At 38.0% G+C, this 22,613-nt stretch overlaps 2 protein-coding genes across 2 annotated transcripts; both read left to right on the top strand.

Annotated features, from left to right (window-relative positions):
- The first annotated feature begins 1,864 nt into the window (after nt 1-1,864).
- On the top strand, nt 1,865-10,668 carry capn9 (calpain 9). The gene is made up of 20 exons (XM_074688138.1): nt 1,865-2,071; nt 3,032-3,101; nt 3,216-3,334; nt 3,877-4,010; nt 4,632-4,800; nt 4,928-5,011; nt 5,618-5,703; nt 6,014-6,085; nt 6,714-6,874; nt 7,040-7,197; nt 7,601-7,809; nt 7,957-7,993; nt 8,087-8,167; nt 8,406-8,467; nt 8,634-8,694; nt 8,882-8,950; nt 9,080-9,158; nt 9,894-10,010; nt 10,163-10,221; nt 10,434-10,668. Exons 1-20 carry the CDS (start codon nt 1,865-1,867, stop codon nt 10,458-10,460), a joined length of 2,061 nt encoding a protein of 686 aa, XP_074544239.1. The 3' UTR covers nt 10,461-10,668.
- Nucleotides 10,669-13,235: 2,567 nt separating this feature from the next.
- On the top strand, nt 13,236-22,266 carry ltv1 (LTV1 ribosome biogenesis factor). The gene is made up of 11 exons (XM_074665531.1): nt 13,236-13,631; nt 14,017-14,148; nt 14,377-14,574; nt 14,842-14,929; nt 15,756-15,888; nt 16,077-16,311; nt 16,901-17,028; nt 17,213-17,349; nt 18,198-18,250; nt 18,827-19,027; nt 21,063-22,266. The coding sequence occupies exons 1-11, from the start codon at nt 13,629-13,631 to the stop codon at nt 21,171-21,173; spliced, it is 1,419 nt and encodes a 472-aa protein (XP_074521632.1). The 5' UTR covers nt 13,236-13,628; the 3' UTR covers nt 21,174-22,266.
- Nucleotides 22,267-22,613: the final 347 nt, after the last annotated feature.

Below are 22,613 nucleotides of genomic sequence, written 5' to 3' on the forward strand. Positions count from 1 at the left end.
TTTGTGTTTTCTGTATTAATTTGGATTTTCTATTTTGGTGATGTAATATTTATTATATAGATTCACATCATATCAAACCATATCTAGTTGTGTTTCATCTTATATTTTATGTCATCTGATTTCATTTCATTGGATCAGTTCATCAGATTCAGTATATCCTGAATTTCCCATGGGAATTAATAATGTACAATCTATTCTATTCTATTCTATTCTATTCTATTCTATTCTATTCTACTAATTGTCAAGTACAAAATTGTGTCATAACATTGAGATTTAGCCATGGTATCATATCATATTTTATTGTTTTAACAATAACCTATCACACTGATCATATCAAATCTTATCTATCAAATCAAACCAAGTTATGTCATACTGTGTGGTGTAATATCCTGTTGATCAGAACCTTTGGTATCAAATCAATTGTATCACTGTCGCATAGCAACCGCATCTGCGTCTGTATGGTATAGTATGGCATTGTACTGTATCCTATCAAATCGTATCATATTATATCTTGTCATTTCATATTGTGTCATATTATTTTATGTTGTGAGGTACAATGTTGTATCCTGTTCATCAGAACTTTGTTTTTATATCAACTGTATCGAATCGTATTGTATTGTATTGTCTAGTATTGTCTAGTATTGTGTCGTATCGTATTGTGTCATATCGTGTCTTCTAAAGCAGTCATTCTGGTGGTGGTAGGGGGGTCCTTCTGTTTTCAGCACACTCTACGAGGGCTGCAGTCTATGCAGCAGTTGCTGGTTGCCCCCTCTCTTTCCTGTGTTTCTTCAGCTGGCCTGTTTGATGAAGGCAAAATGCCAGGAAAAAACAGCTTTGTTTATAGTGTGTTAATGACTTTATTTGTTCCTTGAACCAGATTGCATGATATTGTTTCAAATCGTTTTTCTGTCAAACAGTGTTGTATCCTAAATAGAACACTTGATTGTGATTGGCCAATTAGGGCACGGGTGGCCAACCAGTCAGAGACCAAGAGCCACAAAAATTACCGTGGTACTACAGAGAGGCACATCACACACGTGGTCTTACAAACTTTCTCTTACACATAAACAAAATAACATAAAATGAAAATCAATACATTTCCAATTTTTAAAGTGAGGTTTATTGTGTTTGTGTGTTTAAATTCGTACAAGAGAAGAGAAACTGAAACTTAAGTATCAATCCCAACTGATCCCTACGTTGGCATCCATATATATAGTTTAGATTGATTGGCACACCACTACACATAACTATATATATTTCTTTATGAATGGATCGAAGAGCTGCACACCGAAAGGCAAAGAGCCACAGGTTGGCCACCCCTGAATTAGGGCATTCTAGGGTCTGCTATTTCTGCACAGCAGATTGCTGCACAACCAAGACATTATGGGGTAGTTAATGTTAGACTAGCTTATAATATCTAAGTTAAATACAAGTATTTTAAATAACTGAAAGTTCTTGGTTAAACTCCCCAACTTACAAACCCCACACAGAAGGATTCCTCAAGTACTTTAGTGGTTCTTGAAAATAAAACGGTCTTGTTCACGGCTGCTGATTGAAATGAAAATGACACAAGTTTATTCATGGTGTCAGAGTGTAAATGAATTCTTGAAGTTTCCTGTCTGCCAAACCCAAACAGAGAGAGAGAGAGATAAGAGTCAACAGAGCAAGAGAGAGAGGGAGAGTCAGCAGGGGCGAGGTTCACCAGCCCGGGGAGGACAAACCAGTTTCTGTCTGGAGGGTGTGTACCAGCCCTGCCCAACCTGACAGGCTCGTCCCTGCCCCAGACACACAGCCCCAGACACACAGCAGGCGCCGTGCTCCATCACACACCGCCTCACATCTCCCTGCTCCCCCAGTGAAGAAGATGCCTCTCCAGTCCACTCTGTCTGGCAGGGGCTCTGCCCCCACCAAACCCTTGGACACTCAGTCGGATGGGAAGTCTTTCGAAGAGCTGAGGCAGGAGTGTCTGCAGAAGGGGGTCCTGTTTGAGGACCCAGACTTCCCTGCTGCTGACTCCTCTCTCTTCTTCAGCCAGAATGTTCCTGTCAACATTGAATGGAAGAGGCCTAAGGTATGTCTAAGCTCATTATGACATTTTTATAATTGGAGGTTGATGATTTTTAGGAAGCCAATGATGCTCTGAACATCTCAGCATCCGAAGCAGTGAGCAGGTTGTAAGAAGAATGTGGTATGGGTCCTTGGCCAGGGTCTGGATGTGGCTTGAAATCTGTGAAAAAATACAATGTAGAGGTTGTTTTTGGTGCAATCAAGTCAATATCTGTCTTAAATGTTTCAGGTTCTGAAAACTCTGGTTTCGTTCAACTTAGATAAATGGAAATGATCGATACCAAAGCTGCCTCTGACAAGTGTGGATAAATAATTGACATTATTAGACAAAGTTTGCATTCATTTTTAGTTTTTGTTATTGTTTAACACAAAATAAGCAATAGAGTGTTTATCCAGTTGTTGCTGCAAAACCAGTCCTGCTAGAAAACAATGTAAATAGAGCCAAGTGCAGGCATTTTTCTCTGCTCTGAGCTCCAAAGACAGACTTTATCCCCACACGCCTCACTGTTATCTACCTTAACACTGCTATGAGACACTCTGCAGATGATCAGAGGGTTTATATATCATGTTTCAGCTGATCGGCTTCAGATTTGCTGAAGTTTTTGGTCCAGAGCTTTTCATAATGACACCCTACTCTGGAGGTGACGATCAAATAGCTAATTTCCGAGTGTCTTAAATTGTTTGAATGCCTTCAGCACTGAGCCGACAGTCAGATCTGTGGAAAACTTATCAGTGGTATTTGTTACAGTGACATTTCTCTCCTGGGCGTTCCTTTAGAGTAAATGCTTGAGCTGCCTGTGTTTGGTGTGTGGAGTTTTTGCTGTGTGTGTTCCACTGACTGGGATTTAAAGCTGATTAATATGCCAGGAATGTGAACACACCTACTAATGGGACTGTGTCACCTCTCAACTGTCATTCTTTGTGTTTCATTTAACAACCAACCTGTTTTTTTCCTGTTTTCCAGGAGATCTGTGAAAACCCAAAGTTCATCGTTGGCGGTGCTGACAGGACAGATATCTGCCAAGGACAGCTTGGTTGGTACTTATGACATCAGCCTTTTGTGTATTTATTTATTTGAATATCTTTCATGTGGATTTGTTTTACTCATATTCCCATTATGCACCTGTTGCACCTGTTTGTCATGACAGGGGACTGCTGGCTCTTAGCAGCTATTGCATCCTTGACACTCAAGAAAGATGCCCTGGCCAGAGTCGTCCCCCATGACCAGGACTTTGATCGCAGATACGCCGGCATCTTCCACTTCCAGGTACACTTCAAGATGATGGACTGATGATGTGTCTGAGCAGAGGTTTACTCTTGTTGATTTCTGCTTCTCTGTATGAAGTCTTATTACCTCCAAATTAAAAAAGGGAACAAAATTATCTTTAAAAAGCTGAATAAAATGGGTTTCTGTGGAACATAAACAGTGATACCAATACAGTAACGTGTTTTTTAAATGATCAAAACTCCTTTTGTAGATTAAGTTAAATCCTCATCTATCTGAAATATTGTAATACAGTGACACAAAAACATTTTGGACCCAGACTAAACTTGATAGTGCACAGTGTAGCAAAAAAAAAAAAAATATAGCTGAATCACAAACATTGGTGTATGTAAGATCACTTCAAGACAACCCTCCTCTAAATGCTTTTGTTAACGTATAAACATAATTTTCCTATTAAAAAGACCTTAGGTGCAGTGTGAAGATCTTCTCAAACCTTTATGTGTCACATTGATGATAAATAACGATCAGTACAGAGTGGGTGATCTGAAATGTTCCCCTGACAATTCTTTGCATCTCTGTTTTAGTTCTGGCAGCACAACAAATGGCTGGACGTTGTGGTGGACGACAAGCTCCCATCAGTGAGAAATAATCTCATCATGCTACACTCAGCCTCCAACAACGAGTTCTGGAGTGCCCTGCTGGAGAAAGCTTACGCCAAGTAACAGCTCAATTTTAATCCCATGAGTTACAGATGATGACCATGAAACAATAACATTCACAGAGGTGTGCATTTGTAAAGCTTAGTACCTTAAGTGAGGAGCAAAAGTTTTCTGGTGGCAATGTTTTTTTCTGAGAGTTGCCCTGAATGGATTGCAATTGTGATTTGGCAAAGTTTTATCTTCAATGAAGCCCATGTTGTCTTTAATTTCATGGAAATTAAGTCAGACATTAGCCATGCTAACAGGAAGTCTTGGACATAAAATGGTCGTAGCCTCTGATTTTCAGCGGTTATCTTCTTGGAAATGCTGACTCAAACCAACTTTGATCTATCTAGTACAAGATACAATTCTGGAGTTTATTTTATCGTATTCACCAAAGGAAACATCTTAGCAAAAAAAATACATTTTGCTTACAACAAAAATCCATGAGTAAAAACAAGATTTAAGATACTCACTTTAACAATATGACCTACCAGCACGGCTGTGTGATGTAAATATATCATGGTTAATGTCTCATTGATGATGGTGTTGAAACAATGCTGTTAAGAATGGAGACAATGAAAAACACTTTACTGAAACTTAAGAATTAAACCACTACATTTTTCACATCTATTTTTCAGAATGCACGGGAGTTATGAGTCCCTGAAGGGCGGCAGCACCATGGAGGCCATGGAGGACTTCACTGGTGGTGTTGGTGAAATGTATGACACAAAGAAAGCTCCAGATAACCTGTTTACGATCATGAAGAAGGCTCTGGACAGAGGATCCATGATGGGCTGCTCTATTGATGTAAAGACATAACCTGGAAAATTTTTCTTAATATATTATTTAATTATTGAAATTTCTATAAGTTGCTGAAATCAAGTGCTAAGGTGCTACAGTCCAGCTATTTTCATTTTTTAATGGTTTTCTCCAGATCTCCAGTTCTGCAGAGTCTGAGGCTAAGACAAGCAGCGGCCTGGTGAAAGGACATGCCTACTCTATCACAGACCTGAAGGAGGTAAGACTCGGCAAAGATAAAATCAATTTTTTGAGATTTCTGGAAAAAGTCAAGCTTATGTTCTTTGACTCCCTAACCCTTTTCTGAGAAAAAAAGAAACTTCCAGATTAAAAAACAAAACAAAAGGAAATGTAGAGTAACTACGTAATAACTGCAGTTCCTCCAGTGTCCACTTGAGTGAGACTATCAACATGCTTTATACAGGGTATGGTTCCAAATAAAGGGCAATTTTAGCAACAAGAACGTTTAAAAACATCGCAGAGTGTCAAAGTTTTGAATATAGAGTGAATGCAAAAATCAGAAAAAGTTTTCAGAAGCTGTTGGCTGAGCAGTTGGTCTCAGGTTTGAATCTATGCCGTGACCGTTGGCTACAGGTCTTCCCCAACTCTCTTCCTGTATCACTTTAAAGGATAAAAGTACGTATAAACACAATAAAATGTGGAAGCTTGGAGGAATACAAGCTAAACTTAAAAACAATAATATATTAGGCTGGTGAGGATATCCAAACTCAAACACAGGCCTTGAGGAGATAAGACCAAAGTCTCAAAGGCAAGAAAAGAAAATGCTCAATTAAATTCTTATTGTAGATTTTCCTCTGATTTTCAGGTTAATTACAGAGGGCGGAAAGTGAAGCTGATCCGCATCAGAAACCCCTGGGGTCAGGTTGAGTGGAACGGGCCCTGGAGTGACAAGTAAGATTCACCTTTTTTTTTTAACTGACTTTCAAAAATACATCAAACATGCGGTCAAAATGTTCTCTTTAAGACAATTACAGTTTAACAAATCTGCATCCCTCTTTGTTGTTGTTTAGTGCAGGTCATTTTGTTTCCCTGTAGACCTTTTGAAAAAAAACTGTTCAGTAGTTTATTCTATTAATGGTCTTTGAGTTATGTTAACAGCTGATATCCATCTGTTCATTGATTGTTATTTGTCTGAGAAACCGAAGGAAAGTTTTTATTGTTCAGTAAACACAAAAACAATGCTCTTTATCTGCTGTTTCAGATCCGGAGAGTGGGATTATGTCGACCCGTCTGACAAGAGAATTCTGCAGAACTCGGAGGACGGCGAATTCTGGTGAGTTCACACGGTTCAACTCTCCGCCCCTTAAAGAAGAGTGAAGCTTTCACGAAGCAGAATTTAAATAATATTAAACCCTGCTTGTAATCATTTTACTCTTTTTCAATGAGCTGGTTGTCAAGTTTCACCATCAAAAACAGTACTACCTTTGCTAATCTTGTCCTAGTATCAGCCGTATGCATAAACAGAAAATTATCCAAAAACAAAACAAAAACAAAAAACTCCCAACTTTCTGAGCTCTATTGGCAGAGTTTACAAGTGGCAATAATGATTTCAAAAGGAAACACAATGTAAAGATGAGATGACCAACAAACTCATTTCAGTGTGTAGGTCACGAAGAAGTTTCAGTTGGACTGGTAATACTGCAGCATCAATTCAAAATGCTTCATAGTGCCTTTAAATTCAGGCTGCTTTAAAATAGAACTTTATGTGTTTTACATTTAGTGAACAAAATATGCAGAATTTCCTTACTTGTCTTAAAACCCCCAACATGTATTTAACATGTATTAAAGTTAAGCACCCTAATTAAGCACCAAAGTTATTGTTTAAATGTTTATTTATGTGACCATGTTTGGTGCAGAAATTTGACATAGATCTTCCCGAAATTGTGCATGTTTGTCTTCAGGATGGAGTTTGAGGACTTCAAGAGGAACTATGATAAAGTGGAGATCTGCAACATGACCCCTGATGCCCTCACAGACAACACAATGCGTCACTGGGAGGTCAACTTGTTTGAAGGAAACTGGATCCGTGGCTCCACAGCTGGAGGCTGCAGAAACTTCATCGGTAAACAAAAAGTTAAACATTTTTTCAAAGTGTGCAGTGCTGAGAAGATTTGCATATTTTACACAAACATTAACAGCACTGGTTAACTTGTAAGTTTTTGTTCATATTCCTTCAAATGAAGTTGGTGGTAAATTCCCTCTAAAGCTCTAAATCTTCAATCTGCAGACACATTTTGGACCAACCCGCAGTTCAAGCTGCAGCTGGAGGACGCTGATGATGACGATGATATGTGCAGCGTGGTGATCGCTCTGATGCAGAAGAACAGGAGACAGCTGAGGAAGGAAGGCCTGGACATGGAAACCATTGGCTTTGCAGTGTATGAGGTCAGAGAAGATCATATGAAATATGAATATGAATAAAACATTTAACAGCAATTAAACTGATGTAAAAAACATCAATAAGTGAAATAAAGAAAAACTCCCTGAGGATGACCCATAGATGTCATCAAAGCTTAACAAAACTCTTGCCCAAAGTCTGCGGGGTGAGCTTCATGTGTGAACTAAACAGCTAAAATTTCTTGCAGGCCCTGAGAAAATTTCAGTATAAAAGTTGAATGAGCACAACAGGAAATGTTCAGGAAATATATGTGCAGGTAAATGAGAGTCTGAATAAAACTGACCAGGAGTTAAAGAGGGTAAACCATTCAAGATGAGAGCAGTGGAGATGTATTTATGGAAAATCGTTCTTGGCTTTCATAATGTGATAAATGAGTTTCATGTCATCCAGGCCCCAGACGATGAAGACCAGCAGGGGAAAGATTTCTTTCGTTACAACGCATCCAAAGCTCGCAGCAAGACCTACATCAACATGCGAGAGGTATCAGAGCGCTTCACACTGGCTCCTGGGAAATACCTACTGGTTCCCACCACCTTCCAACCCCACCATGAAGCTGACTTCCTTGTCAGGATCTTTTCTGAGAAGCAAGCCAAAGCTCTGTGAGTGTTCAACCCTTAGTCGGCTCTTAATCAAAGCAGCCAAAACATTATTTCATTCATTCAGATTGTCATGTGTGACAAAAAAAAAAGCTCAACAAACAGCCAACAAACCACCGTGTCTGACTAGTGCTTGGTTTTGTTTCAAAGGGAGATGGGGAGCACCGTGGATGCTGATCTGCCAGATGTAAGTAAAACATCTACAAGTTGATAAGGCTGCATCACTCAGTAAATCAGTCACTACAGTTTCATCATTCTGATTCTGGGCTTTCCCGACCAGCCGCCGATGCCCAGCGCTCCAGAGGAGGAAACAGAGGAGGAGAAAGGCCTGAGGAGGCTGTTCGATCAGCTCGCTGGAGACGTAAGAAACGGCAACTCATCATAAAAAACTTTTAAAAATCAAATCAGAGCAAAAAAACAAAAGCAAAGATAAAATATGAATCAATTTTGTTGACCCATAACCCCTTCAATGTTTGAGATAATCTCTGGGTGACTTTGAGATTGTCTTAATGTGGCTTTCAGTAGTGGTATTTGTGTGAGTTAGAAGTTTAATGTATGACATGACCTGAGTTTACGCCTGAATCCTGTCTTTTCTACAGGACCAAGCGATCTCCGTCAGAGAGCTACAGCAGATGTTGAACGGTGTTCTCAGCAGACGTAAGTCAATCCAACACTTATAGATGTCTTTCTTTTCAAACAACCATTTAGGTTTATCTTTTTAATAAATAAATATTAATTTATCAACATAAAAATCACTATTAATTCCCAGTTACATTCAGTCACTTCTGAAGTTCCCTAAAGATATCAACTTCTTCATCTGCAGGAAGAGAGATTAAATTTGACGGCCTGAGTCTCAACACCTGCCACAGTATCATCAACCTGATGGATGTATCCTTACATTTCACTGACTGGGTGAATCAGATGTGTGTCATATGTGTGCTTTATATCAGGCTGTAACCTTTTCTGTCTGCATTCTGTTCTGCTGCTCTCTTCGCTGGTTTCAACCATCAATATTAGACACAACACACTGGAAATGGACTTGGGGGGAGTTGTTTTTTCCTTGACAGAGAACCAGGTGGACAACACAGGGATGCTGGAGTTCCAGGAGTTTAAGGTCTTCTGGGAAAAGATGAAGAAGTGGATTGTAGGTGTTGCTTTATGTAAATCAGGGGTGAAGAATAAAAGTTAAAATTCAAAAGTTATTGGGTTCTTTATCCCATTGGTTAGTTCTTCTTTGGTTCAGGTTGTTAAAGGTGAACTCTTCTTGTTGCAGATGCTCTTCCTGTCCTATGACACAGATCGCTCGGGGAAAATGTCGTCTTATGAGCTTCGAAGCGCTCTCAAAGCTGCCGGTGAGAGACATCAATAAGCTATTCAACTTCATTCTAACCCTTGGTTTGTGTCATTTAATTTGACTGGGACATGATATGTCAATGGAAACAAATATAAACTAAACTTAAGTGTTGTTTTTAGTTTTTCCATAACTGTGAAAAACCTCACAGTTTGTCTGAGTGGACAGAATTCACTTGGTTCAGTCTTTGGAACAAAATGAGGAAATTCTGATCTCAAAGATTAACAAAAAAAAAAACCTTCTGAATGAACAGAAAAAAAGAAAACAAGTTTATTTGAATTGAAACATTATTTTCAATCAAATCTAGAATTTACTGAAGAGTATATATTTTACTGTATGCAAGGTGCAGTAAGTAAAAAAACAGCTTTTGTTTTGTTCACTGTTGGTCAGTAAAGTTCACTTTGTAATATACTAATCAACAGTTGGAAAACTATTTTCATTTTATATAAAAAACAACTTAAAACTGTGAAACTTGTATGAAATACATTTGTATATCTTTGATACAAAAAAGAAATACACAAGTTTGTTGAGGGGAACTAAAACTTCTTTTAAGTCAAATACTCTGTCAACAGTCAACATTTGTCAAAGACCTGCAATGGATGAAGGAAGACTTCTGATTTTTATCTCAGAAATCTGAGATCTTTCATTTCTAAGCTAAAAATACTGACTGACTGACAGAAATTGATTTTTTCAGAGCGGTGTTGAATGCTCACTCTGCTGCTTTGTTTCCATGCAGGCATGCAGCTGAACAACAAGCTCCTGCAGCAGCTCGGCCTCAGGTTTGCTGATCAAAACTACGACATTGACTTTGACGACTACCTCACCTGCATCGTCCGTCTGGAGAATATGTTCAGTACGTCACAAAATGAAAAAAAAATTTCACAGCTTAGACTGTTAAAGTCATCGATAATACATGGATATTGGAAGATGAAAATATAGAAATTTATTTAGCATTGAAAAAGTTTTAGCCACTTTGTACTGACCACAAGACTTTCTTTGAACCAGGAGTTTTCCAGGCTTTGGATAACTCAAAGAGGGGGCGTGTGAGAATGAACATGATGCAGGTAAAACCACATTCATGCAACACTGTGTCTTTTTATCTTTGCAAATACTTCTCTGTGTTTGTTTTACCACACCTGTCACACCAGTTGGGTGGATTTATTCAGGTTATCAGTTTGTCTTTGTGTTAGGTAGCTTGTGTTCAATGTTACTGTTACGCTCTGAGAATCAAAGTTTACTTAATGTTGACATATTGTTTTAACTTTTCTCCTTCCAGTTCCTGATGTTGTCGATGAATGTCTGAGGTGAAGCAAACTGATGCCAGCAGAAGAACAAAGTGACAGTGGGCAGCGATGGTGCATCTAAGGATTTTCTTTTTCATTCAACAGATTCTCAACATCTATCACTGTTAAAAGAAAAATAATGTGAGACATTTTCTGTGCCAAAGTGTTGGGACTGAGGGATCAAATGTCAAAAATACCTGATTGAGCATGTGGACAAATACAGTTTCATCTTCTCAGCTTTCTGCATAAATAAAAGTACATTTGGAATAAAAAAACTTCTGCCTTTCTCTTGAAAGAACTCAGAAATTTCTCAATAGTTCAGACAGTTGCATGGTCAGCCACTTTCACATGAAGAAAAATATTAATCTTCACATATTGTAAATGAGTACTTGCAGTCAGGATTTCATTTGGAAAAGTACAAAAAGCAAAGCAGAAAAATGTTTTGGAAGAACTGAAAGTTTTACACAAACAGGGGTTTTACGATGAGGTTAATGTTATGATTAGCTCATCTCATAAAAGTGGACTGGACTGGAGGAGTGCATACTACGGCACTTGTTAAACATTTGTCGATCCAGAGGCAAGTTTCTGGAACTTATAAAGTGAAATCTTGAGTCAAACTGGCCTAATATAAGATTACAGCTGCTCAACTGTTAAGAGTCTTCTTTGTTGTATATTTTTCTGTCATTGACTCTTTTACTGTCTTCCCAAGTGTAGTGAATAGTGGAGAGTGTACTGATAACAAGCTTGATGGTCCCTCTTCTGTTCAAAGTTAAAGACATTGCGGCTGGAAATCCTCAAAAGAAATCAAATCAAGAAAAAATCTGTCTGACCAGAGGATTGTTTTCCTTCTCACCTCAGTCCATCTTCAATGGGCTAATCATCCACCAATCATTCGTCATTTTACTCTGAGGAACATGATTCTAAAACAGTTGAACTGTTTGCTTACACAGTCTCTCACACAGTGGTGAACCTCTCTCAATCTTTATTTAGAGAAACTCAGTCTCTCCAGTGTGTCTTTTTTTTTTTTTTTTTTTTTACCCTGTTACCTTTATCAGAATAACTGTTGATGTTACCCTGTTGTGTTTCCTACTTGTTGCTATTTCTTCTTACCAGTTGGAAGAGGTTCCTCTATGTTTTTTTTTTAATTTTTCAAATTCATTTGGTATTACACTACTTTTCCAGTATTTGTTGCCACTGACCCATTTTTTCTTTACATAAGATATACAGATATGTCCAAAAGAGATATAACAGATTCACCCTCTGGTCTCTCCCTGTAGCTTAATTTACAGTGGATCATCTGAATTTAAGACAGGATTTAAATTTTGTACCTGAAATTATTACAACAGAAAAACTTGAAGTGGAATAAATAAAGTAGATTTATTTCTGCATTGTGTTGAAGTAAAAGTAGTAGATAAATGATGGTCCAATTTAATGTTGACTTTCAGAGCAACTACACCAAATGCTTACATTGAATTCCACAACTAATGCAGGACATAAAATTGATTTGCTTATTTTTTATGTTAAGTAAATGTGAGTTTATATATAATATGCAGATGGGTTTGATACATGCACAAAACTCATTAAAACTGCTCAAAATGTTCAGGTTTGCACGTGTAAGAGACAAAACTAGTCTCTGCAGCATAACAATGAAAGAAGTTCCTCTGGAGGAGGATCAGGGTTTTCATCGTACAGGTTATAAATGGTAGGTTTTTGATCGTATGTTGTAGGTTGAGTCAGAAGAAGAATGTTGACTGAACTGGAAAAACTGGATTTAAGACATTTCGTCATTACTTGTGTTTGAAGTGAGATGTGGAAAAACACTGTTTGGGTGGGTCCTGGTCCTTGGGAACCAAAAGAAACTTTTTCACTACTAGAGGTGTTAAAACATTATCTATGACCCTGCACAGAACATACATAATTGATTATTTATGAGGAAAACCGTTAAATAAATAGAAGTCAATAAAATCAACCGAAACCAGTAAAATACCAAAAAATAAAACTTTTGTCGAGTAAATCAAAACTTTGACTCAACCTTTAGATTACTCTGTTAAGAGACATGTTTTCAGTACATGGGTCTTAGGTTTTATTTAAAAAAACACAGAGAGCTTTATATCTGTGTAGATATGTATGATATGGATATGTATGGTATGATATATGTAATGGGGCAGAAATCAAAGCAGAAAGGTGCATGAGAAAAAATCAAGGGAAACATTCAAGGTACTCAGGGACCTGACCTTAACATAAAATAAAAAAAGAACTGCCATATATGGAGCTTTGTGGAGCTTTCAAACAAGTAAAAAACAACTTTAAGACCGATTCTGGAACTCGGTGCAGAGTTTTAGAGAGGAAGTAATGTAAGCAGTTTTTGCACCTTAATGCAGCAGCTTTCTGAATTAGCTGTTGCCATTTGAGAGACCCAAATCCAGCAAAAACAGAGTTGCAGTAGTCCATGTGTTGAAATTTTGGCGTCTTTTGGCGTCTAAAGGTTTCCTAGATGTTGAAATTAATTGATAATGAACTTTAAATTTAAAAAGTAAAACCACTTCCAAATTTGGTCAGTCTTTTTTTTTTTTTTTTTTAAATTTGCTTAGTAAAAATTTTCAGCATTAAAGATGCAATCTGTAAAAGTTTGCATAATTTGGCAGACCTGAATGTGAGTACATGAATTTCACATTATGTACGCTAAATATGTAGCTTGTTTGAGAGAGGCATGTTTAACATTTTATCCCCCTTCGCCGCTTACAGTTTATGTCCCCAGTAGATGGCAGTATATACATACAAACTGGTTAACCGACCGTCAGTTGCTGAGGAGAGAAAGAGTTATTTGGACTATACCAAAAATTCATCGTGTCGTGGAATAAAACAGCAGTTTACAATACAGCCGATTTATACAGTGACATAAAAGCTCGAATATACATTTTATTTTCAATTGCATATATTTTTCCACGAAAGTCAGGCTCAGTTCCGTGCACCCGTTACCTAAAGATATATTTCTGCTGTTTTTGACCCCCGTCATATTCCTAAATGGTTCTTTCCAGAAATGGTTGCAGCAGCATGGTGAAGCAGGGCCAACGTGGAATAACAATAAGGACTTCTTTTTGGAATTAGACGGTTTACAACTATCAGCAGTTTGAGTTTTACAATAGTCAAACCGGCCAAAATCTCCCTGACAAATATCAGTTTTCAGAATGGTAAGCCAACGGTTGTAACGTGAGCTAACCTCTTAGCTTATGTGGGCTAATGCCAGTGTTGTGTAGCAATCAGTTATATAGTGTATTATGGTAAAAATAACGTATTCAATTCAATTTTAGTACATTTATGGTAACAGCGTCGTTGTGTGGTATGAAGTGGTTTATTTAAAAGTGGTGTGTTCATTTCTCTATGTTCTCTCAACAGTCGCAGTGTTAACACTGAAGTGTGCTATATCCTTGTATTTGCCTTGTTTGTCTTGTTAGTGTGATCTGTGGATCAATAAAACAGCGTTGCTTTAGATGTTCCTACAGCTGGTAATGTGGGAGAGAGACATGACATTCTGTATAAGACGCTCAAATATTTCACTGCTTGTTTTATTTTCAGGCTCCCCGAAAGAAGAAATCGTTCATAGAAAAGAAGAAAGCCGTGACCTTTCACCTCGTCCACAGAAGTCAGAGGGACCCACTTGCTGCAGATGAGAAAGCCCCACAGCATGTCCTCTTACCTGCAGCTAAGGTAGAGTCTCTGTGTCACTGTCATAGAGTGGATGTAAATTCATGCTTTTGTTGTATTGGGGGCTGTTGGGAGTGTTTGTTTGGGAGATGGTTAACCACCAAGAAATCCTGCCTTGTTTGGTACTATAATACATTTTTGACTTTAGGACCCATAACAACATTTGGTGAGTAATCATTCTGATTTACAAACCTAATCTTTATGTCTGATTGTGCTTTTGGTGTCCCCCAGGTGGATACAGAGAAGAGACGAGCAGAGCAGAGGGAATATGGCGTTTTCTTTGACGATGACTACAATTACCTGCAGCACCTAAAGGAGGCATCCAGCACATCTGAGTGGGTGGCAGCAAGACCCTCGCAAATCCATGTCCACGATGAAGAAGAGGAGGAGGAAGAGGAGAAGGAGGATGACACAGACAAAGCCATTCCTGTAAGTTACTTCTACATGTACCCTTAACTTTGACAGCACTAGAAAGTAATACAATTCTGTTTGAAAATCATTTGGGGTTAAGACATTTTTTATTATAATTTGTGAATAATGTATGTTGCTGCTCCGGTGTTGGCCTCTTTTAATTCCAGATGCCACTTGTGCGTGATGGCACACTAAACATAGATGATAATATAACTGTTGAAAATGAAAATGAAATGAATGGAAATGAATGAAAATGAAATGATTTCTGTTGTGTTTGATGTATAGGCATCTTCCATCAAACTGCCTTCCTCAGTGTTTGCCTCTGAGTTTGAAGAAGAAGTTGGACTTCTGAATAAAGCTGCTCCTATTTCAGGTAAAAGCTGACACCAAAAGTTTTTTTTTTTAATGATTCCACCCATGATGGCAAATAAGGCAAATAAGGAGGGATTTATTGTTTTGTTATTGTATGGGACCAACATAACACACCACACAAACAGATTCAGTTGCCCAACAACCAGAGTCCACAGACAGTGTGCTCCTCTGGGATTCCCCATACGACTTGATATCTGATCATAAAAACTTATCATATTTCATTTTCACAATTTGAAGTATGAATAGTCACGGTCTTTCAAGCAGATAGGGGAAAGTTCCCTGAACACACCTCACCTCAAGTGTCCTGTAACACAGTGTTTTAAATCCAGTGTGGACAATAAGTAGAAGCAGCTCTAAATCTTTGTGAAAAGTCTCATATTGTCACATTTAGTTCTGAAAATATTCAATTTTTTGGCAAATGATTCCTTTAAAAGCATCATAAAGTAATTTATGAACTTCACCTCTGACAGTGACTGGGAGAAACTGTAACAACACAGTTTGTTTAAAAAGGAATAAACATGACATCCAGTAATGATGGAAAAGGAAATCAGTTCTGGAGAAGCCTTTTAGGATGATGCTTATTTAGTGGAGAAGTAGCTCTAGAGATCATCATTTCTCAAAGATTATCTTGACTCTGTCCTTTTAAAAAAGTTAAAAAGTATTCTATTTAATATAAGAATTGTATCAGTGTTTTTTTTTCAGGGTGGGGCTTTGACTGTGACGCTGTGCTGCTGTTCATTCTAATTTTCCTCCAAGTTTAGTTGTTGTCATCTTTCTTTGTTTCCCACCATTAGCATTGTTTGAGTGTTTTCTGTGTTTTCTATCAGGACCTCGGCTGGACATGGACCCTGACATCGTGGCTGCCCTCGATGAAGACTTTGACTTTGATGACCCAGACAACATCTTGGATGATGATTTTATCGTCAAGGCAAACAGTGCAAGTGGGGCAGCGAAGCTTGAGTGAGTTATTATTTTTGGATTGACCTCTTGTTTTGTCACTAAACTACCATCAATTATTGACAAAATCAAAATCAATCAATTTTGTTTAAATTGTCTGGCAGTCCAAAGCAGGAAAAAAGCTGATTATTGTGATGGGACAGCTAGAGAGAGACAGGATATTAGCCCTGAATCTATTTAACTTTTTACAGAGACGAAAGATCTGATGACAACGACGACGATGAATGGGAGGACACTGACGAGGAAGGTGACTTTGACTCTGAGGGCGGGTTTTCAGGTGATGAAGACATGGAAGATGGTTGCCACGACAGAGAGTTTCTTTTCATGGACGAGGAGACGAAGAGTCGTTTCACGGAGTACTCGCTGACGTCGTCTGTGATGAGGAGAAATGAACAGCTCACCCTGCTGGATGACCGCTTTGAAAAGGTGAAGTTTTCTTCTGTATCTTCTGTACTTTCTCTCTGACTTCCATCCTTGGGGTCCTTTTAGCTGTGGTCTGAGGACCTCTGCACCTCTGTGAACAACATCTATAGCATTTAGGGGCAGCAGGTGGTTAGTGGGTAATAAATTTTTTTTAGTTTTTTTTTTTGTGCCCAGATCATTTGATGTAATGTGTTGGTCATTTAGAGGGAAAACATACGTCTGTTTGTGTTGATTTTTGTATTGTTCTTGTACTATAAGGAACTGAGTTTGTCTTACGTTGGTTGAAGTAACACTGTCATAATGCAGATAACTAATTGGTCAAAAGTCAAAATTTGTCAGGTTTGTCATCAAAAGGAGAAGAAAACTTCTTTTGAAGTGGTACACTGATTGTTGTAAGCAACAAATCATCAAGCAGATTTGCGTTTTAATGCAAATGTTTGATCTAGAACAGATTTTTAGCTGCTCGCAGATGTTTGTTTTCAGAAAAGAAATTGTCCTGAGATTTTTGTGACTGATACCATTTGTGTGTTAGTATGAAAGCAATGTATTTGTAAATGATTAAGAGCACTTATTTTTGTGCCTTTGGTTTCAGTTTTACGAACAGTTTGATGATGATGAGATCGGCGCTCTTGATAACGCGGAGGTGGAGGGATTTATTGAACCGGACAGTGCTCGCCTTGAAGAAATAATCAAAGACTACTTCATTCAGAAAGAGAAAGAGTAAGGACTTATTATCTTTTGTTTTCACCTCTCCTCACTTACACCCCTTATTTCTTGTTTATCTTATTTCTGAAAGTTCTGGAAACAGCAGCATCCTATTCCTAAATCAGATAATAGTTGTGTTGTAGAAAAATGAGATTCCAATGACTGAGCTTACTAATGTCCTGTGTTGTTTTTGGTCTAGGTATGCTAGGCCTGAAGACCTGGGTCCCAAAGAGCTCCCTGTCCTGAAAGAGGAGGAGGAGGATACAGAGGAGGAAGAGCTGGAGACTGTTGTTATCGCGGCTCCAGAAGAAAAGTGGGACTGTGAAACCATCATCAGTGAGTTAGATACCAGTTGAACAAACAAACAAACAAACCTGGTGATTGTGAGCTGTGTTACTTGCACCAAAGTCTGGTTTGTATTTCTGCACTGAATCAGGATAATCAACTATGCTGTAGGTTCTGTTGCCCTGTTTTGATGCATAAGTTTTTACACACGAGGTCTGACATGCACCTCCTGCAAAATGTAACTGTGTATTGAGATAATTCTTACTGCAAGCCTTGATTAGTCCATTTGACAGCTCTAATTTAACACAATATTATTGCAGTCAGTGCTCGCAATTGCCCCCATATTGAGAAAACACCATTGTATAAACCAGGCTTAAAAATCTGATTGGTTACTGAAACAGAAATTTATACTAACTTCAATCTTGAACGTTGAATAACAGACACTGAAAATTAAGATCTCTTAGCTCTCACTTGAAACAAAGGAACTGTGTATTTTTCCATGTGTTTAGTTTTCACATGAACCAGAGGTTGGAAGCTTGCCAGTGTAATAAAGCTCAGTAGGCTGATGTTTGACTCATACAGTAGATTACACAAAACAGACTGAATGTCTTCAGGTGTGATGTATAATTTTCACTCTTTATGCCTGAAATTTATGCCCTGAAAATCACAGTTTGAGTTTTGCAGCCTTGCCTCTGGCAAGGCTGCAACCCAAAAATGCATCAGTTCTCCCCATTTAGAGGATAAGTGATTTTACAAGTCATTCTTCTTCTTTGGTTTAGCATTGAAAAGAAACGAAAGCAGTTTAAGAGCCTTTGTGTTAGACAGAATTTGTAATAAAGAGTGTGTTTCAGGTCTGATTTGAAGAAAATAATCTGAAAATGTTTTTTTATCGTCTCCAGGCACATATTCCAACATATACAACAGACCCAAAGTGATTGAGGAGCCGTCAAAGGTAGGAAATCATCCTGTTTTCTTTTTACTGTTAGGTTTGGTTTATTTGTATGAGCCAAGAATGTAGGATAGGTTTATGTGCAGCTGATGGTCCAAAGCTTAAGCCTGACCCAAAGAAGGAGAGAGATGAAGATACAGATGACCCAGCACACCAGTCTGAAGAGCAATTTTTAAATGTAAAATAAAATTTTCTTTGAAAAAATGGGTTGGAAATCCTGGAAATACCACCAAAGTGCATTCTTATTTGAAACAGCCAATATTCAGAGTAACATATTGAAGTACTTACCAAAAATTTTGAAACTACTGCTGCATTGATGGTTGTTTTTTAAAACTAAGCTTTAGAAAAAGCTAAAGGAAAACTTAAGAAGCTCCAACACAAGGCATATTTCAGAATATCTCTCAAAATATGAAACATCACAGATAGGCATCATTACAAACTATGTGAAGTGGGTGGACAAAGTGAAAAATGCAGTATAGGAGAACAGTGTCTTAGTACAATGACAGGAAAGTTAGAACAAGCCAGGGTTTTAAGCAGTTGACTAAAAGTCAGGAACTAACTCTGTTTTTGTTTCTTCAGCCGAAACCAATTCGTGTGTCCCAGAAGACGGGGATCCCTCTGGATGTCTTACCTGCAAAAGGTCTGACCACCAAACAGGCAGAGCGCATGACCAGGATCAATGACTCTGACCTGCCTCGAGTCTCCACCCAGCCCCGAAATAAGGATGAGGACAAGGAGGAAAGGAAGGCGAGGAAACAAGCCATCAAGGAAGAACGCAAGGTGAGGGGGAGAGGAGACAGACATTAATATGTAGAGGAAACTATCTGAAATTGCTGCTTCATTTTCCATCCAACTGTTTGGAAAAAAAAGATCCATTTTCCATTTTCCTCTTTTAACAAGTTCACTTATTTTTTTGGATAACTTTAGTTTTATTTTTCTGAAAGGGTCAACAAATAACAGAAGTTGATTAAAACTTGGTGATTTCATTTCAGCAGAGTGTTGAGGCTACGTTCAAGATAAAGTGCCTGAAATAATGAGACAAAAGTCATAATATCCAAGAGGAAATATACAATTCCTCTACTTACCTCAGGCAATTTAACCCAGCCTTTTCAGAGATGTTCCTCCAGGTGTTTATTCTGGCATTACACATCTTTTTTTCATTTTTTTCTCCTTTTCCAGACTGTTATAATTTTGTTTTATGCATCAAATTTAAAACCAGGTATAAATTTATTTCACTTAATAATCAAAATTCTAAGTTTCAACATTCAATTTATTGTCCTAGCAGTACTATTAAATGAAAATAGATTTAACGTGATTTTCAAACAAAAAAACATTTTTTAATCAATATTTTGCTCAGCGCACAAACTTTTTTAGGAATTGAGGTTTTGACACTTTTATTCTGGAAAAAATTCAATTTCATAATATTAAGACTTTATTCACTAAGTGTGACTTTCCTCTGAAAACTTAACTTTATCATATTATGACTCGATCCTTGCTTTATTAGGATTTAACAACCGTTAAAAAGTTGGACATTAGTTGCTAAACATAAATCCCAAGATGAGACTGGCTTCTTTCTAACATGGGAATTCAGCAAGATCAATACAAGATTTGCTCAAATCATGACATCAACAATTGGGGAATGTTGAGGATTTTTTTTTTCTCTTTTAAAGAGAGAAATTGTGTTTTCCATAGTAACAGTACAGGGAGGCATCAAAAATTTTGTTTTCTGGATGGGGGAGGTTCTGAAGTGCTTTGAATTTCTCAAAGAGACAGTAGCTGAATTTAAGTGTAACACACAGAAGCTGAAATGATGGTTTTTGAAGACTCCAGCCAGAGATAGATGAATAGTGTTTGAGCTCTAAATCATGTTAAGCTGCCACAGAGCCATTTCAGGGACAAGATGCAGGCTAAAAATGAGCACAATACCCCCTCCTTAATCCTAAATGAAACCCTACCATTGTAAAGTCCTTATTGATTTATTTGAATATTTTCTTAAACCCTGAACCAAAAAAAACCCAGACTAATCTGCTTCCTCAGGACTGTTCACGTGTGTTTTGATGGTACATGATTGACCGTGACCTGATAAAACCAACGAACAGGGCCACCTCTGCCATCACATTTTGATTCAAATCTCCTTAAATCCTCTCTAACAATAATCAGCTTTTTCTACCTGAGCCTGGCACACTTTTAACCTGTGACCTGAGGGACAACCAAAACGCGAACAAAAAGGCTTGTGCAAAATAAACAGCTCGAACTGTGATGTCAGAATCCTCAGACCGCTCCCTTCCCTTACAAAGAAACTCTGGGCTCAGGTTTTATAAGGCTTCTGGTGATGTTTTATTATTATTATTTTAACCTTTGATATCAAATAAAAACACTAAACCAGTGACTGATTTACATAATGTATGCTCTTAAGCCCTGATTTTCCTCACACACACATACTGGTTAGTTGGTTCTCATGTTAACTGCTCTGCTGCCCCAAAAACTCAACAGAGAAACTATGAATCAATCTGCAGCTGAAAATAGACCTGATGAATGCTCTGGTTCATCCTGTTATTCCACATTTTTCATTTTTTTTAATTAACTCTTATTGTTGTGTTTACTCTCTTGTTCTTTCAGAGATTTTTCCCGTCATGAGGCTTTTTCGACACCTTAAAAACTTTTAAAACCTTATCAACAATTTTTCAAATCTCTGGGTAAACTTTAGATAATGGTTGAATAGTTGGAACTGGTATTATTCAGGGAGGAGAAGATTTGAACAAATACTGTTCAACATTAAAGCTCAGAGTGTTAAACTGTACCTCTGTTTGAACAGGAGCGGAGAGTGGAGAAGAAAGCAAACAAGAAGGCTTTCAAAGAAGAAAAAGCCAGACAAGAGAAGCAGCTGGTGAACCTGAGGACAAACATCCAGGGTCTGAAGCTTTAGCAGCTGACAGCTGGGCTCTGCCAGCATGGACTTTTCCTGTTTGAAGCCTCATAAGTGGACATGATGCTTTAACCCAGGAGCTGACAGGACTATGAACGTTACCCCCAACATGAGGGACAGTATGAGTGATGGGGAGTGATCTCCAATATCTTGAGACAAATGACATTTGTTTTGATGCTCAATGCTAGAATGAGTATGGTATCAAATCAAAAGGTTTCCATAAAGCAGTTTAACAATGTCCACTGCCTGATGCTTTTGTTCACTCGTAAGAATTGGTCCTTACCAGAGGCTGTGTTTAAAGAAAAAAGCTCTTCCTACCAGCATCTTTCAAACTCCTTAATCAGAAATCTGAGTCTGCACCAAGTGAAATTGGTCTGCTGGGTATGGCTAACACAAGCATTATCACTAGCATTCATCTGCATTTTCTGGATCAGATACTGACAAACCACACAGAGCTACGAGACGAGCGTTATGACAGTAGACATAGATCTGTTCTGGTAGCTGGCTGTGCAACAGTTTGGAAACGAGTGAGGGTGACATTTTTTGTTTGATTGAATTAACATGGTCATCCTTTCATTTAGAGATGCTGGTGGGTTGATTTGGTAACTTTTGGACAAATGCAGACATTTGGTGTGTTTTCTTCTGCTAGCACTAGCCCTTTTTATATTGCTAGTCAGACACACGTTATCACTCTTGTACTTCCTCCTTTTAAACATAAAGTCATAAAGGAGTGATGGTGGGACCATGCAGTTCCACCTTTGTATCAGTGTCACATGAAATAACAGAGGTGTTACAGGACTACTGTGAGCTGACAGAGCAGGTAGATCAGCCTAAGAGTGTGGCTGTTACTCTGGGTTATAAATTGGGACACTGTTGCAGGATCAGTGTAAATTAAAAAGGTATAAAGAGAGAAAGAGCTTCATTACAGGGGTTACTGTGTTATATCAAATGTATCAACTGTACTAAACTTTAGCTTATTTAATTGAGAAAGGTTTAACAGGTAAAGGATTGGGGTCCTTCATCATGTATTGTAAAATAAACAACTATCCCAATTTGTCATCAAAAACCAACAATCAACATGTATTCAGAAAATATATTTTTCACGTCTTTATTAAAACACTTTAATGCAGTTTGATAAAGTTTCATTTTGACTAATGTGGTTAACATTTATGTGTCAACCAACCAACACAAGATTGTTTTTCTTCTTCTTTGCTCAATGTTCCAAACCTCGTCTGTGATTACGAGCTTTGAGTTTTGTATCTTTAAGTATGAAATCTTTGATACAAGCAGCAAAAAAGACTTTCTTTTAAAGTGTTTCCAAGCTGAAGCCTTAGAGAGAGGGTCAGGAACCCATACATCTGTAGTGACCATGGAGGAAAGCTGTGAGTCCTCGCACTGAAAGGAGCCAGAAGTGGTGGGTTGAGCTTCTGAACTGGGTGC

Source organism: Halichoeres trimaculatus, unplaced genomic scaffold, assembly GCF_033239565.1.
Source record: "Halichoeres trimaculatus isolate MK-OKI-2021-1 unplaced genomic scaffold, fHalTri1.1 fHalTri1_scaffold_2, whole genome shotgun sequence".
NCBI lineage: Eukaryota > Metazoa > Chordata > Actinopteri > Labriformes > Labridae > Halichoeres > Halichoeres trimaculatus.

Excerpts from the sequence above, each read along its gene's own strand:
- capn9 (XM_074688138.1), top strand. The coding sequence starts at position 1,865 with ATGCCTCTCCAGTCCACTCTGTCTGGCAGGGGCTCTGCCCCCACCAAA. Across the intron at positions 5,012-5,617 it reads CTATCACAGACCTGAAGGAG|GTTAATTACAGAGGGCGGAA; the intron begins GTAAGACTCGGC and ends TCTGATTTTCAG. Across the intron at positions 8,468-8,633 it reads GGTGTTCTCAGCAGACGTAA|AGAGATTAAATTTGACGGCC; the intron begins GTCAATCCAACA and ends ATCTGCAGGAAG.
- ltv1 (XM_074665531.1), top strand. Across the intron at positions 15,889-16,076 it reads AGTGGGGCAGCGAAGCTTGA|AGACGAAAGATCTGATGACA; the intron begins GTGAGTTATTAT and ends AACTTTTTACAG. Across the intron at positions 17,029-17,212 it reads TTCATTCAGAAAGAGAAAGA|GTATGCTAGGCCTGAAGACC; the intron begins GTAAGGACTTAT and ends TTTTTGGTCTAG.